This window comes from Crinia signifera, chromosome 7 (genome assembly GCF_055691185.1).
Source record: "Crinia signifera chromosome 7, ASM5569118v1, whole genome shotgun sequence".
Lineage (NCBI taxonomy): Eukaryota > Metazoa > Chordata > Amphibia > Anura > Myobatrachidae > Crinia > Crinia signifera.
In genome coordinates, this window is record NC_139223.1 from 126,547,878 (window position 1) to 126,566,476 (window position 18,599).

An 18,599-nucleotide genomic window follows, 5' to 3' on the forward strand; every position below is an offset into this window, starting at 1 on the left:
CTCAACCAACCAGGATGACACCACCTGATTGGATGAAAACATTTGGATGTGAATTTTGAAGTACAATGTTTTGCTCATGGCAAAACATGCAAATTGTACTGCAAATCGCACACTATTACATGTGCGCTTTGCAGAGAACATGCAATTTTGGATGTTCAACATAAACTTCCATTCGCAGACTGTGGGGGAACACCCACATCGTTCAATGGTCACCGACCATTGAATAATTTGGAAGGCACACGCACTCAGGTAACCTTAGATCTGCGTCGACATCCGGCAGGAAGTGGGCAGGCAGCTGACATCCGTTGATGTCAGCTGCCCCCCCCCCCCCCCCCCCTCGGCAGCCATGTCACGGGCCGATTTCCATGAGAATGTCCATCATATTTATGGGAACGGACGTGCGGTGGGGTAAATGGCTGAGGTGTCCCTGGCAAGTACCAGAGCCAGATTTGCACCCAATTTTTGAGCCATGGGGTACATGCTGGCATTATACACATGTGCAGCAGTATACACTGCTGGAGATTCGCTGAGTTTTAATAAGAGATGTGCAGAAAAGGTAACCAGGGGAGGCACTGCCTCACCTGCCATAGACTTTTTACTCCAGAGTTTCAACTATAAAAATGATTAGAATAATGAAAATAAGATTTTTTAAATATTTTTTTGTATTTTTGAAATACTTTATAAACTCAAAACTCCAGCGTATACGTTAGTATGACAGGAAAGGCTGTGCCTCACCCCACCGCCCGCCAATGGAAACACCCATGAAATGCTGGGCGTTTCCATGGGCACGACTATCTGCCACCACCCCCCGCCCACAGTTTTGGATGCGTGCACCCAGTGAACAGTTTGTGCGCCGTGGCCGCACACACCCGGCTGCGCATGCGCATTCACCAAACACCGGTCCCCACGCGAACGGACCAGAATAACCCCCAAAGTCCCATACAGCCTGCAACTAGTAGACTATTACATTTTTAGCTATGACCTGATCTCCCCCTGGAGCATTAGACAGGTGCAGAGAAGTAAACATATGGTCTGGCATGTAGTACAGTATGCAGTTTAGGCGACGCTGCTCTGATCCCATGTATCACAAAAAGTGTATTACCGAAAATACTCACTATAACATCGAAGCGAGAGTACAGTCCTACAACCTGACCTGTAAAAATAAGATGTGAAATACATCAGAAAGATCTGATAAATCTTCCCTGCATTATAGAGATATTGAATGCTGTGACAAATACAAATATCAGCATTGTAATTGCCTTAATAGAGTAATGTTAAACGGTACTTATTTCCTAGCACGGCGCCCGCGATTTTGACTGTATTGATCGGGTCGGAAAAATACCCCCACTATCCACGTCGGCGTGGAGTCGATTCAATATAGCGTGGCGAGCACAGCGAGCCACCGAGCCCGAAGCGTGGCGAGCGGACGCGCATACCTTCACAAGTATACGCGTCCCCTCGCGGGGCTCGCCACGCTTCGGGCTCGGTGGCTCGCGGCACTCGCCAGAGTATATTGAATCGACTCCACGCCGACGTGGATAGTGTGGGTTTGAAAAGCCCTACCATCCAACTACACCCTAAAGGTTGGTAGGGCATGAAATACCGCCTGTCGGCACGTCGGCTCAAAAAACAGTGAAAAGACCCCATGTTGACCTTTTGGCTGTCAACCTTCCTCTTGTCGAACTACTGACCGTATGCCGATGTAATGATCCTGTTGACCTAACCCCATGATCATTCCCGGATTGTCCCAAAGCTATATAAATACAAACCTCCATGCTCTATACCAGGGGTTCTCAAACCCGGTCCTCAGGACCCCGACAGCTCATATTTTCCAGGTCACCCAGCAGGTGCACAGGTGCACTCATTACTCATTGACACATTTTAAAAGAGTACTTGTTTCCTAGCACGGCCACAACGATCTTGATCTGGGGCATCGCAGGTAAAAAAATTGCGTTGGTCGCATCGCATGCGGGCTAAAAAATCACATGCGATGCAACCGACGCGATGCCCGCGATTTCCCATAGGGAACAATGTAAAATGCCTCAATTTAACCAATTCACCATAGGGAACAATGTTAAATGGGCCAGAGACTCCAAAAAACCTCCCTGACCAGTGAAATGGCCCCCCAAAAATAGTTAACGACACCCCACGATCAACGTCAACCCAAAGCGTGGCGAGCGCAGCGGTATGCGTCCTCTGACCTTTTCATACCCCCACTATCCACGTCGGCGTGTAGTTGAGAATAGATTAGTGTGGTGAGCGCAGCGAGACACCGAGCCCGAAGCGTGGCGAGCGTAGCGAGCCCCGCGAGGGGATGCGGATACCTTCACAGGTATATTGCTCAGCAATCATATTGCTCAGTGTCCCGTTTTCATCTGCGACCAGAGATGGTCGCAGATGAAAATGTAAACACTGCTGGGTGAAGAGGCAGGGGATGTCGCTGGTCGGAGGAGCATGTTCCTCCGACCAGCGACCATTCAGGGGCTGAAAACGATTTATCGCTGGTGCACACTCCAATCACACTCCAATCATTGGCAATATGGTCGCTCAGCGACCATATTCCCAGCGATTTCAGCCCCTATCGCCCCCGTGTGTACACAGCATTAGGTCTACAATGACAGAAGGTCAACACAAGAGTAAGGTCTACATGGACATGGACGACACTCAAAAGTTCAACAACTTTCTCATGTTTTTTTGGGTTTATACCTCCTTGGTTCATACTTTACTATACAAGTGGGCATAGAGTGAGAATATTATAGTGTGTCGAACGCAGTGAGGCAACATGCCCGAAGCATGGCAAGCATACAGAGGGGATGTGGTACAATTATATGGTGACCATGTCAACATGTGTCGACACAGACAACAAACACTGTAAAAACTTGTGTGGATCCGAGGCAGTTTAAGGCCAAATTTCAGCAGAAAAATAGAAAATTCAGAAGGGTTTACAAACCTTTAACCCCTTCATGACAGAGCCAGTTTGTGCCTTCATGACAGAGCCCTTTTTTTCAAATCTGACATGTCTCACTTAAGTGGGGATAACTTTTTTTTGCTTTTACTTATCCCAGTGATTTTGAGATTGTTTTCTCGTGACACATTGTACTTCAAGTTAGTGGTAAATTTGGGTCGATACAGTCTGTGTTTTTTTGTGAAAAATACCAAAATATCGTGAAAAAATGGAAAATTTAGCAATATGCAAAATGTCACATTTTCTGCTTGTGAGACAAATAATCATACCACTCAAAATAGTTAATAACTAACAAAGACCATATGTCTACTTTATGTTGCAATTATTATTTCAACCTCCTTTTCATTTTTTTGGACACTAGGAGGCTTCAAATATGACTAGCAAATTCTCAAATTTTCAAGAAAATTTCAAACACTGATTTTTTTAGGGACCAGTTCAGTTCTGATGTGACTTTGAGGGACTTGTATGTGAGACACCCCCATAAATGATGCCATTTCAAAAACTGCACCCCTCACAGTATTCAAAACAGCATTTTGGAAGTTTGTTAACCCTTTAGGTGTTTCACAGGAATTAAAACAAAGTGTAGGTGAAATTTCAAAATTTCATTTTTTTTTCGGATTTTCAATTTTAATACATTTTTCTAAGGAACACAGTAGATTTTACTAGAGAAATGTGACTAAAAATTGATTCCCCCAATTCTTTGGTTTTCATAAATATCCTATATGTGGCCCTAGTGTGCACGGTGACCAAACCACCGGCTTCATAATAGAAGGAGCACCTACTTGATTTTGGAGCCTCCTTTTTATGAGATTATTTTTTAGGCACCATGTAGGTTTCTAGGCACCATAAGATGCTAAAAGTTAGGAACCCCCCCACAAGTGACCCCATTTTGCAAACTACACCCCTCAGGGAATTCATCTAGGGGTATAGTGTACATTTCAAACCCCCAGGGGTTTCACCAATTGTGGTACAACTGGGCAGTGAAAATGAAAAAAAATAATTTTTCATTTTCACAGCTCAGTTGTATCAAAATTGGTGAAACCCCGGGGGGTTTGAAATGTACTCTATACCCCTAGATGAATTCCCTGAGGGGTGTAGTTTGCAAAATGGGGTCACTTGTGGGGGGGTTCCACTGTATGGGTGTTTCGGGGGTCATTCAACCAGAATCTGTGCTGCAAAATCCAAAAATCACTCCTTCCCTTCTGAGTCCTGCCATGCACCCAACTGGTATTTTTTGGTCACATGTGAGGCATTGCCGTACCCGGGAGAAATTGGGGCACAGATTTTGGGGTGCTTTGTCTCCTTCATTCCTTGTGAAAATGAAAAATTTTGAGCCAGATCTGCATTTTTGTGTAAAAAATTAAATTTTTTACACAAAAATGCAGTTCTGGCTCAAAATTTTTAATTTTCACAAGGAATGAAGGAGACAAAGCACCCCAAAATCTGTGCCCCAATTTCTCCCGGGTACGGCAATGCCTCACATGTGACCAAAAAATACCAGTTGGGTGCATGGCAGGACTCAGAAGGGAAGGAGTGATTTTTGGTGGTGGAATGAATGGCGGGTGCTATGTCGCATTAGCAAGACCCCCGAAGCACCAATACAGTGGAACCCCCCCACAAGTGACCCCATTTTGGTCACCAGCTTTGGGAGGGGGGCTGGCGCTGCGGCTGGCGGGGGGGTGGGAGGGGTGCTGGCGCTGCGGCAGCCGGGTGGGTGGGAGGGAGGGGGGCTGCCGGGTGGGAGGGGGGGGGGGCTGGCGATCGTTGGTGATCGGTGCGGTATACGCACACACACACACACACACACATATATATATATATATGTGTGTATATATATATATATATACATATATATACATATATATACACACACATATATATATATATATATATATGTGTGTGTGTATATATATATATATATATATATACACACATTTGCACATTATTTTTTATTTTATTTTATTTTTAACTTTTCCAGCAGCAGCATGATGCTGCTGCTGCTGCTGCTGCTGCTGCGGGGGGGAGGGGGGAGGAGGGGAGCGCAGCGTGCGCTCCGGACGTAGCGGTGGAGCCGGGGGAGCTGCTGCTGCTGCCGGGTGAGTGCCCGGCGGGTGGGAGGGGGGTGCTGCCGCTCGGTGGTGATCGGTGCTGCACCGATCACCACCGTTTTCTGTGTTACCGAGCGGCTTAGCCGCCGGTAACACAGGAAACGCTGTGATTGACTGTTCAGATTTGAACAGCCAATCACAGCGATCGCCGACCGGGGGGGGCACCCCTGCCCCCCCTGGGCGGCGAGGGGGGATGTCTGCTGTCAGGGACAGCAGACATCTCTTAACTGTCACCGCGTCTATAGACGCAGTGACAGTTAGAAGCCATGACGTACATGTACGTCAAATGTCGGGAAGTACTTCCCGACCATGACGTACATGTACGCCAAATGTCGGGAAGGGGTTAAACAAATGTCACATACAGAAGTGCTCAGAGCAACCTTACACCGTCCACAACTATCGATGGTCAGCGAACCATCGAAAGATGTGAGAGGGTCCCAGTGGCATGCGAATGGATGTTTATGTAAAACATCCATTCGCAGCCAGTGCGAATGTACGCGCCTTGTGAATGGTGGGCCGGCGTACCCCCATTCGCAAGGCGTGATCTGGTTCACTCGCAAGGATGCAAATTCACATCCGAGCAAATAAACCAGAATAACCCCCTGCGTCTGTTACTGTGCGATGGCAGTGCTATTTTTATCCATGCCTTATGTGCATAACCAGCTGCTGCCTGATGATAGGAAGAAATGGACATCGCGCTGGTCCCGCTGTACAGGGTGCTTAGACACAAAGCATATTTACCAGTTGTGCACAAAATACCTTCCATTAATAAGAATATATGATTGTAAAAGGTCACTTTATCATTTGACCAATTCCACTACTTGTTTAGCAGATCATCTAGCTGGAGCACAGCTGTGTTAATTGAATAACAACAGATATTCATATGGTACTAATTATTCCTGAGGATATCTTGAAAAGTAACTTTATCGCGCAGATTTGAAAACTGTGGTGGTAATAGTAACCCATACTTGCCTACCTGACCCTCTCCATGCGGGAGAAAATGCTCTGTTCCTGGACTTCCCTGGTAATGTAGGATTGCCATCACCTGTGGGGAGCTAGGTAAAGGTGGTTTACCACAGGTGATGGCAATCATACATTACCAGGGAAGTCCAGTAACAGAGCATTTTCTCCCTCATGGAGAGGGTCAGGGAGGCAAGTATGGGTTAAACTATTACCACCACAGTTTTCAAATCCGCGTGATAAAGTTGCTTTTCAAGATATCCTCAGGAATATTTAGGCTACCCCAGGTTGGCTACCCCAGGTTTAACCTAATCACGGCATAGTTGGTGCAGTGGTTGGCATTACTGACTCACAACCAGTGGTGAAATAGTGAGTGGTGGCCATAGGTGCAACAATAATCTGTGAGCCCCCAGGCTCCAAACAAACACAGGGAATTTTCACACCTTTAGCACACGCTTAAAAAAAAGAATATGGCGTCATGGAGAAGGAAACATGGCCTTGTGGAACACGGTATCAGTATTATTCATGTACATGGTAAAATAATCTATCAAATCAGGATAATACTGATGTGATTGAAGAATTGCTTTGTACATGAATAATGATACCCTGTGTGGAGTTTGGGTTACGTATGTAAGGAATGGGTCAGACAGCAAAGCAGAATGTAAATGGGGAAGGCTGAGATTCCAAAGAATCTTTATTAACTGCAGTGTTTTGAGGGTGGCTCCTGGATTGTACCAGGTCCCCACCACCTGAGAAAGAAAGACCCCTAGACTCGGATAAGAAAGGGGGGTCCTTTCTGTCACCTAAGAATTACTACTGCACTCGCCCTCCCAGTGGAGAGCTGTTGCTCTACCATAGGTACCTCATAGGTGGGAAATATACTACTGACTAACAACAGTTAAAATACAGAGACATATAGAGATAGCCTGACGGAGAATGCCCAGAGAAGCAGGAACACAGCATCGGACCCCATAAGAATGTTGATGGGGAATACCTGTATATCAAATGACATGAGAAGGTTTCCTAGGCAAAAGAGAAGAAAAAGAGGACTCTTTTTGTGGGGCACTCTTGAATGTGTGTACTTATTAATTTAAAATGTAACTTTTATTTATTATTTGATTAAGATAAATATGACAAATAGGCCTATAGTGTTAAAATGAATCCTTCCTGCGCCCCTTGTGCAGTGAGCTTTTGCAATATATGCTATGCACTAGGGGGCTACGTGTGGTTTGGCTAGGAAGGGTTATTTTGAATAAACAATGTTATCACGCTAGACTCATGCCCAGACTGTGCCTTGGCACACAACTCTGAGCCCTGATGGAATTTGATTGATAAATTGAATTACTGTATGACCTCTCTTTGGCCCTTAATCTAGTTGAATCAGACGTATGAGTATTTTCGGACAGGAACCGAGTGTTCTTAGCCCCACCTTCCGTACGTATCGCTAACACCGTCCGAATGCGGTAAGACGCCGACCGAACGAACCGCAAGTGTATTTTTCATGTGAACACCTTCTCCATCTGTGGGAACCTCCCCCATCCTCCGATGGTCACCGACCATCGAATGCTAGACCGAGTGGTCAGGCAGCACCGAGTGCTCCAGACCACTTGGGCATTTCTCCGTGCAAAAGCAGGGATATGGGCGGGCAGCTGGCTTCCGGCTATGTCTGCCCCCCACCTGTGCATCACGGCCGCATTACCATACGTACACCAAGTGTTTTCATGGGAACGCCCATGAAACGGGAGCCATACGCATATGGTAATGAGCAAAATCAGCCCTTCACGCACCTCTGGACCCCCTGCTCGGATGGTTCCTTAAGATCATTTTCTGCATGGACCTCACACCGTGTTCAGACGTGTGAGACGTTCGCACATGCGCAGATACACCTCTGCATATGCGCAAACACCAACCATCGGCCGTCCGTCCGCATTCGGAGCCATCCGACTCAATCAGAAAAAGGGCCTTTGTGCTGTTTATCAACAGAAGGGTTGGACGGACAGATACTGTGACCATCCGCTTTCCTCTAATACAGGACTCAGCACTAACTTGGTCCTTAAAACCAGGCAATACTGTGATACAATACATGCTAGATATTGGCCTGCAGCACAGAGTACTATAATCATTGTCTATCTAATAGGAGTACATTGTTAATTCCTGTGATTTGGGCTTGTAGCAGAGAGTACCATAATTATTGGCTACCTAACAGGAGTACATTGTTAATTCCTGTGATTTTTCTATGACCAAAGTGTTGTAATTATTGGCTGTGCAACAGGAACACATTGTTAACATCTGTGATTTGTCTGTGACCAATTTACGATAAAGAGTACTACTATCATTGGCGAAGTAACAGAAGTACATTACCAATATCTGTAATAATTGTTGTAGTGGTGACCATTATAATTACTGGCTGTGTGACAAAAGCATACTGTCAAGATTTGTGATTTTTCTGTGACCAAACAGATGCCAACTTTTTTTTTCTCGGACATAGGGCCTTATTTTGGTTCATTCTTTCTGACAAAATCCTTCTTAGATGGGCAAAACCATGTGCACTGCAGGTGGGGCAGATGTAACATGTGCAGAGAGAATTAGATTTGGGTGGGGTTTTAATTCAAAGTGAGATCTATATTGCAGTGTAAAAATAAAGAAGTCAGTATTTTCCCTGCACAGAAACAAAATTACTCACCCAAATCTAATTCTCTCTGCACATGTTACATCTGCCCCCCTGCAGTGCACATGGTTTTGTCCATCTAAGAAGGATTTTGTCAGAAAGAATGAACCAAAATAAGGCCCATAGATCAGTAGATGTGGTGTTAGATTGATTTATAAGCCAGAATCTGGCATGCAACTCATGCCCCTGTCAGACCGCACTTTTTACCAGTTATTTTGCCGTTTTTTTACCGTCCACTGTTTTCTATGGGTTAAAACCGGTTCAGTGTTGTGAAGGAACAAAAACTGCATTAAACTGCATTAAAATACCATTTAAGGACAAAAACTGCACTGTCATACCGTTTAAAGACATGCAATGTGAAAGGGGTTTTAGCTGGCAGACCCGTTTTTAGAAACATTTTAAAATACCTGGTCAAAGCCAGTTTTGCGATCTGAAAGCAGCATCAGAGCATTACACAAAAATGGCTATTGAGAGTAATACATTGTTGAAATCTGCAATATTTATACTCAACTGTGAAAACAATTACTTTGTTGCAATCTGCCAAGTGTGTCTTCATCAAACGGACACAATCTGCTGCTACAGACACGTATACAACCCTCAATCACCTGACATAGGATTCTACATAACTTTTTGCCTCCAACGACCCCCAGTTAATAGAGCTTTGGCCACACTGGGTACACATGGTTTATTCAAGATTCCCAGAGGGGAATAACCCTTCCTAGCCAAATACCACACGTACCCCCAGAGTGCATAGCATATATTGCAAAAGCTCACTGCACAAGGGGCGCAGGAAGGATTCATTTTAACACTATAGGCCTATTTGTCCCATTTATCTTAAACAATAAATAAATAAAAGTAAAGTTTTAAATGAATAAGTGCACACATGCAAGAGTGCCCCACAAGAAGAGTCCTCTTTTTCTTCTCTTTTGCCTATGTTTATATTCGGACTCAGGGGAGCACCAACAACTCCAGAATAATTCATACCCCATCAGAGTGATAGACACCATTTTTGAGAATTGGTTACAGGCTACCCAGGCTGTACCCCACCACAGGTGAGAATAGGTCTCACTTGACCTCTCTAACCCCAGGTGGGTAGAACCTTGTGCGGAATCCAAAATCCACACTCCCTATGAGAAGGTTTCCGTCTCCGTGGGGACCATGGGGACCAAGCGACGCATGATTGATAGGGTCGTGGTCACACACCCCCCCTGCTGTGAAGTGCCTTGAATACAAGCACTGTGCACTGCCCACCGCTTCGACGAGCAGCATAAAAGTTTGATAACATGCTGTAGCTTATGAGATACACCAGATCTGGGGACTAGGCCTAGCTTATCCTCCACTTCTCGCATTTGTGCACATACCACTGTAGGCATGACCATTGAATGGTGCATTATTTATGACCATAATACAGCTGGAGCTGAAGAGATGGCATCTCTTCAGTGCAGGGAAGGAGGGCGGGCCGTTAGGGCTTTGTGGGCTGCCCAGTTGTTACTAGAGCGCTGAATATGCCCTTGAAATTGATGCAAAAAGGATCACAGCAATAGAGCACACTCCCATCTACCAGCTGCCACATCCACTCGCCCCGTGGCTCCGACCCCTTTTGGGAGGTATGGCAGATATTGAGTCATTGGCTTAATATTTGCTTAGTGTGTTACACCGGGGCCCTACAGTTGGTCCAAAATGCACAGAATTAACACCTGATATACCATGATATACCATGCGCTGTACACATTTATGGGCGGGATATATTAAAATACATTGCCTCCCCTCACCGAGCCACTGTAGCAATGCTAGCCCATATGTACATACATTTGCGACTAGCATCGCAATGTGGTGACGGAGGCCCCCCGCGATACCTGTGATGTGGTGTGCGGGGGTCTCCGTCACATCCCCGGCTCAGCGACTGTCCTCTTCCTCCCCCCTGCAGCCGGAAGGACTTCCGGCTGTGACCTGTTGCTAGGGGGACGAGGAGTTTCACAGAGGAAGGTAAGCCAGAGTGAGGGGGGTCAGTGTCTGCGGCGGGTGGCAATAGAAGCCCTTTTTTTTTATATCTTTGTCTCCTAGTTGGGGGAAGAGATAGCTAGGGGGCACAATGAGTGAGCTGTTTCAGCTTTATTTAGGCTGCTACAAAAAAATAGGTCTAGTCAAACCTAAATAAGAGCAAAAAAATTAAAACAATTTATGATGAACATAAAATAAAGTTTTAAAATAAATGGCAGCACAATGGACACTGTCCGTTCCTATATTTGCCTGGGGAAATCTGGGGCTAGCTTGGAATGATATAGTGACCGTCCGCCGTTTTGGGGATAAGAGTTCCGATTGTCCTGCAGACCATAAGCTGGAACCTCTCTTGCTACCTTTGAAAAAGCTATAATCTAGCGAAACGCGTCAGCGGAGCTTACTTGGCAGCACCAACTTTTTAACCTGGACACACTCCGAACCAGCCTGGAGGGACGGACTGCTTTTTACCCTTACCATAGGGTTTCAACCAAAAGTTCAACCTCAAGCCTACCATTGGGATTACAAATAAAAGAGACTCCTACCTAGAACCAGACCATCCTTGAAATTGCAGGAGAGGTTCCATCTTATGGTCTGCAGGACACACGGAACCTTTATCCCCAAAGAGGCGGATGGTAACTATATCATTCCAAGCTAGCCCCAGATTTCCCCAGGCATATATAGGAACGGACAGTGTCCATTGTGCTGCCATTTATTTTAAAACTTTATTTTATGTTCAGGATAAATTGTATTAGATGTTTTTATGTACCCCTTACCTTTATTGAAATGTACTATTGAAACCATTTCTTGGTAAAAATTCACTGTAAAGTTAATCCAATTAGTTATATATTATTTATTACCAAGGCACTGCATTTTTTAAATCTTTTTTTGGCAATAGAAGCCCATAGGCTTCTATAGGGTATCGCCAGCCAAAGGTGGCGATACCCTGCCCAGCGAAGACAGGGTGGTCAGGTCTTGCATTATTTTATAATCATTCAGAAACCGCAGTGCGTATGGTCCCCACACTGATTCCTGCTGATAATTGTATCGAGACACTAATAGGCAAGATGACTATATAGTCTAAATTGTATGCAGATAGTCTAAATTGTTATCTCATCTGGATCTCATGCAGATTGTACAAGTGTGTACACAGCATAAGAATAAAGCCATAGATTATATATTTATCTCCACACAATTCCTCCCTTTCATCCATAGAGCCTACTGCAGTCTCAGACCATGCTCTCATCTGGTTTTTGCTCACTTTGAAACCCCCCTCACTCATTAATAAATTGTGGCACTTCCCTTCTGGCCTCTCAGACTCCCAACTTTTCAGTGTATAAACCCAGCGACGTGGAAATGGCATGTGCAAGGGGGGTCAGTTGAATACTGACCGTGTGAGCTGTCACAGCTCCCAAAAAACATTAAATATACCCCAATGTCTTCAACTGTAACTCACTGTGTTCTTGTGTTGCCTAGTTATTAATGTACTTTGCGATTGGGTGCTTTGGATCCTTTGTGACGTCATATAAATAGAGGATGAGGATTATAATAATAATAATACGTTTGGGGGGGAGGTTTAAATAGGTTCAATGAGGGGAAGCAGCCGTACCAACACTGGTAATGAGAGCCCGATTTGCCCCCTTCACGCTGTCTGCAGTGACCATGTTTGAGCGAGATCCCCGATATTGTAAAGTGCAGCAGTGTCAGGTGGCTTCGCCCTGTAGTTTCTATCTAGAAACCTTCCTGATTATAGTTTTACTAGGGAATATCATAGTACAGTTGTTTCTGTCAGTGACATGAGAAGTCAGTAGTTTGAATGCTTACTCACCAGACTCATTGACTACAGGAAGAGCTGACACTCTTCTCTCTACAAAGATTTCCAGCGCACTGTAAATAGTCGATGTATCATGTATAATGGCCACATCCCTGAAGGTCCCGATGCCCAGCTCCTGGATGGTCCCCTGCAGGAATCGTGGTCTGGGAATGGAGCCGCCCTGCAGTTGTGTAAGGATAACAGTGAAGAGGTACACTATTAAAGTATACTAAATATAGGCAGAGATGTACTAACCCCTTGGAGAGTAATAAAGTGGAGACATATAAACTACCAAGTAATCAGCTCCTAAATGTCATTTTTCAAGCACAACCTATAATGGCCCCCATACATCTGCAAAATCTTGGGGCATTTTTAAATGTTTAATTATCACCGACAATGGTCGGGATTGGAGAGCATTTTTAACATCGTCAATTTTCCCGACCCGCAATGAATCGCCAATCAGCGCAATCCTGATAGCGGATCAGCATTCCTTTAAGGATCAGGGAATCAGTGCATAGGGGGGGCCATAACATGGCAGATAGCTGTTTGGTTGGTACTTTATCTCTATCTGCTCTGTCACTCTCCCATTAATACATTCCCCCCCAACCCCCCCCCCCCCCCCCCCCCCCAAGTGTCACGCTTTTTACAGTATTTCAAATCCGGATGTAATTATTTGACCTGTATTTTCCATTGCATACCTGGTAATTGTTAAGTTACAGAAATACTAAACATTCACAAATAATTATGTAACATCTTCTATTAGTGGTGTAATAACATGTTTTCTATAGCAAGAATTATTTTTCATTTTAGATGCTGATTAGGTTTTCTATACACATTATAGTATGTAATCTAGCAGTAATAAGCATTGGAATACTATACAGGTTGAGTATCCCGTATCTGAATATCCGTTAACGATACATTCCAGAAAGTGAACCAAAACATTTTTTTGCTAAAAACTTACTGGAGACATCTGTAACAGCACTACTGAGGAATGATATGTAACAGCACTACTGAGGACATGATATGTAACTGGCACTACTGAGGAATGATATGTAACAGCACTACTGAGGACATGATATGTAACAGCACTACTGAGGAATGATATGTAACTGGCACTACTGAGGAATGATATGTAACTGTCACTACTGAGGACATGATATGTAACAGCACTACTGAGGACATGATATGTAACAGCACTACTGAGGGAATGATATGTAACTGGCACTACTGAGGACATGATATGTAACAGCACTACTGAGGGAATGATATGTAACTGGCACTACTGAGGACATGATATGTAACTGGCACTACTGAGGACATGATATGTAACAGCACTACTGAGGACATGATATGTAACAGCACTACTGAGGGAATGATATGTAACTGGCACTACTGAGGACATGGTATGTAACTGCCACTACTGGGGACAGGATATGTAACTGGCACTACTGGGAACATGATATGTAACAGCACTACTGAGGAATGATATGTAACTGGCACTACTGAGGACATGATATGTAACAGCACTACTGAGGACATGATATGTAACAGCACTACTGAGGACATGATATGTAACTGCCACTACTGGGGACAGAATATGTAACTGGCACTACTGAGGGAATGATATGTAACTGGCACTACTGAGAAATGATATGTAACTGGCACTACTGAGGACATGATATGTAACAGCACTACTGAGGACATGATATGTAACAGCACTACTGAGGGAATGATATGTAACTGGCACTACTGAGGACATGATATGTAACAGCACTACTGAGGGAATGATATGTAACTGGCACTACTGAGGACATGATATGTAACAGCACTACTGAGGACATGATATGTAACTGGCACTACTGGGGACATGATATGTAACAGCACTACTGAGGACATGATATGTAACAGCACTACTGAGGACATGATATGTAACAGCACTACTGGGGACATGATATGTAACTGGCACTACTGGGGACATGATATGTAACAGCACTACTGAGGACATGATATGTAACAGCACTACTGAGGACATGATATGTAACAGCACTACTGGGGACATGATATGTAACTGGCACTACTGAGGACATGATATGTAACTGGCACTACTGGGGACAGGATATGTAACTGGCACTACTGAGGAATGATATGTAACTGCCACTACTGAGGACATGATATGTAACAGCACTACTGAGGACATGATATGTAACAGCACTACTGAGGGAATGATATGTAACTGGCACTACTGAGGACATGATATGTAACAGCACTACTGAGGGAATGATATGTAACTGGCACTACTGAGGACATGATATGTAACTGGCACTACTGAGGACATGATATGTAACAGCACTACTGGGGACATGATATGTAACAGCACTACTGAGGACATGATATGTAACAGCACTACTGAGGACATGATATGTAACAGCACTACTGGGGACATGATATGTAACTGGCACTACTGGGGACATGATATGTAACAGCACTACTGAGGACATGATATGTAACAGCACTACTGAGGACATGATATGTAACAGCACTACTGGGGACATGATATGTAACTGGCACTACTGAGGACATGATATGTAACTGGCACTACTGGGGACAGGATATGTAACTGGCACTACTGAGGAATGATATGTAACTGGCACTACTGAGGACATGATATGTAACAGCACTACTGAGGACATGATATGTAACAGCACTACTGAGGGAATGATATGTAACTGGCACTACTGAGGACATGATATGTAACAGCACTACTGAGGGAATGATATGTAACTGGCACTACTGAGGACATGATATGTAACTGGCACTACTGAGGACATGATATGTAACAGCACTACTGAGGACATGATATGTAACAGCACTACTGAGGACATGATATGTAACAGCACTACTGAGGGAATGATATGTAACTGGCACTACTGAGGACATGATATGTAACTAGCACTACTGAGGGAATGATATGTAACTGGCACTACTGAGGACATGGTATGTAACTGCCACTACTGGGGACAGGATATGTAACTGGCACTACCGGGAACATGATATGTAACAGAACTACTGAGGAATGATATGTAACTGGCACTACTGAGGACATGATATGTAACAGCACTACTGAGGACATGATATGTAACAGCACTACTGAGGACATGATATGTAACTGCCACTACTGGGGACAGAATATGTAACTGGCACTACTGAGGGAATGATATGTAACTGGCACTACTGAGAAATGATATGTAACTGGCACTACTGAGGACATGATATGTAACAGCACTACTGAGGACATGATATGTAACAGCACTACTGAGGGAATGATATGTAACTGGCACTACTGAGGACATGATATGTAACAGCACTACTGAGGGAATGATATGTAACTGGCACTACTGAGGACATGATATGTAACAGCACTACTGAGGACATGATATGTAACTGGCACTACTGGGGACATGATATGTAACAGCACTACTGAGGACATGATATGTAACAGCACTACTGAGGACATGATATGTAACAGCACTACTGGGGACATGATATGTAACTGGCACTACTGGGGACATGATATGTAACAGCACTACTGAGGACATGATATGTAACAGCACTACTGAGGACATGATATGTAACAGCACTACTGAGGACATGATATGTAACAGCACTACTGAGGACATGATATGTAACAGCACTACTGAGGACATGATATGTAACAGCACTACTGGGGACATGATATGTAACTGGCACTACTGAGGACATGATATGTAACTGGCACTACTGGGGACAGGATATGTAACTGGCACTACTGGGGACATGATATGTAACTGGCACTACTGGGACATGATATGTAACTGGCACTACTGGGGACAGGATATGTAACTGGCACTACTGGGGACATGATATGTAACAGCACTACTGGGGACATGATATGTAACTGGCACTACTGGGACATGATATGTAACTGGCACTACTGGGACATGATATGTAACTGGCACTACTGGGGACAGGATATGTAACTGGCACTACTGGGGACATGATATGTAACTGGCACTACTGAGGACATGATATATAACTGGCACTACTGGGGACAGGATATGTAACTGGCACTACTGGGGACATGATATGTAACTGGCACTACTGGGACATGATATGTAACTGGCACTACTGGGGACAGGATATGTAACTGGCACTACTGGGGACATGATATGTAACAGCACTACTGGGGACATGATATGTAACTGGCACTACTGGGACATGATATGTAACTGGCACTACTGGGACATGATATGTAACTGGCACTACTGGGGACAGGATATGTAACTGGCACTACTGGGGACATGATATGTAACTGGCACTACTGAGGACATGATATGTAACTGGCACTACTGGGGACAGGATATGTAACTGGCACTACTGGGGACATGATATGTAACTGGCACTACTGGGGACATGATATGTAACTGGCAATATATATGTGCAAGACAATGATTGCTTGGCATTTAAATTCAGTGCCTGAGATTGTACACAAACTTTGTTTCATGTTTTGAAACCTTGTTTTATGCACAAATAAAATATATTTGTGTGTATTTCATGTGTTTGATGTAAATGCAAGATACCTCAAGATACATCATTGAAATATTAAAATATTCCGAAATACGGAATAATCTGTTATCCAAAATTCTCCTGGTCCCGAGCATTTTGGATAAGGAATACTCAACCTGTACTGTATATTAAACATCCTGACCATGGACCTTATTCTGGTCCACACGCAAAGCTCGCAGATGTAAGACACCTCTATGGCGTCTTACATCTGGGAGCGCCCTGAGCGGGAAGCCGCCCCTCCCCCCCACACCCATGTCACGGGCGCAATTACATGGGATCGGCCAGCGTTTTCATGGGAACGCCAACAAAACACTGGGCGTTACCATGGGCACAGCCCCTCGCCACTGCACTACGCCCCATGCCCACACTGCTCGGTGCAGACGGGATGACAAACAAGCGATTTGCCATGCCAGCTCGCACCAAGCAGCTGCCCATGAACATACATGTGTATGCGCAGTCACTAAACATCGCTCCCCCGTACCAACACGCGGGGGACCAATTTAATCTGAATCAGGCACCATAAGTGTTTCTCTGGACTCCAGTAGAGAAAATGCAGCAAACATGTGAGGGGGTCACTAGCCACTACGCGTGGTGCATATAATAATAGTGGATGCCAGCAAATGTCATTGCTTGCTCCAACTATTTTCTTTTTAAATTAAAGCCCTGAGTGCAAAAACCGTGCTGGGGCAGGACCGGATAAAGGACCTAATGGGCCTGGAGCTAAAAATGTTTAAGAGCTTATTGTGAAATGTGGAGATGGTGAGGCCAATGCCTTGTATGCTGCGCTATATAAGAAACTGTTACTAAATAGTAATAATAGATTGCATACACTATAAGTCCTATTGTCTCCCTAAATAAATAAAAGTACTAAAATTGCACAAATGTGTAAAATAGGAATGCAGTTTTAATACTTATGATTTATGACCAACCATGTGGCCTTGTGGTGTCTGCCTGGTGATCATCATGCTGTCATTGTTAATATGGCCCTGGCTGGGGGCATGAATTTCGGACCATCTCCAAAAGAAGAAGGGCCCATTACTATCCATCTCCTCAGAGCCAAACTTCCTACTGTCGTGAAAAAGGATCTTCTAGCCCCCCCCTACTAGAGTTCAGAGGGACCATTGGGGCAAGTGTCTTCAGGCTTCCTGTCTCACAGCTCAGGGTCATCCCTGTTTCTAAAGGTCGGCTGAAGAACAAAAGGAGAGAGCCTCAGCAACTAGGGAAAAAGGTGTGGTGAAATGCAAAAAAGTACCTACAAACATGACTGACTGAATGAATGAATAAGAAGGTCAGGGTAAATAAAAAATGATCCTCTCCCTAGCCAAAAGGCCAGGGTAAATGAAAAATAGTGCATTTGAAAAGTGAAGTATCAAGTGCATCGCGCCCTACTAGTGCAAGTTATGTTCCTCGCCAGTGCACTCTTAGGTACCCCTTGCTGAAGAGGTACCAGAGGCACACAGCACATCTGGCATCAGACTGCTACCT

At 44.5% G+C, this 18,599-nt stretch overlaps 1 protein-coding gene across 5 annotated transcripts in view; it reads right to left on the reverse strand.

Annotated features, from left to right (window-relative positions):
- PRKAG3 (protein kinase AMP-activated non-catalytic subunit gamma 3) overlaps positions 1 to 18,599 on the reverse strand; it is a 52,888-nt gene that overhangs the window by 9,124 nt on the left and 25,165 nt on the right. For all 5 annotated transcript variants that reach the window (XR_014450805.1, XM_083153742.1, XM_083153741.1 and 2 more), the window contains exons 9-10: positions 12,528 to 12,693; positions 1,116 to 1,153 (exon numbers count right to left, since the gene is read on the reverse strand). Coding sequence is in view for 4 of the 5 variants with exons in the window: in XM_083153742.1 (XP_083009868.1) it covers positions 1,116 to 1,153; positions 12,528 to 12,693 (204 nt within the window). In the remaining variant the exon portion in view is untranslated. The remainder of the gene's footprint in view (positions 1 to 1,115; positions 1,154 to 12,527; positions 12,694 to 18,599) is intronic.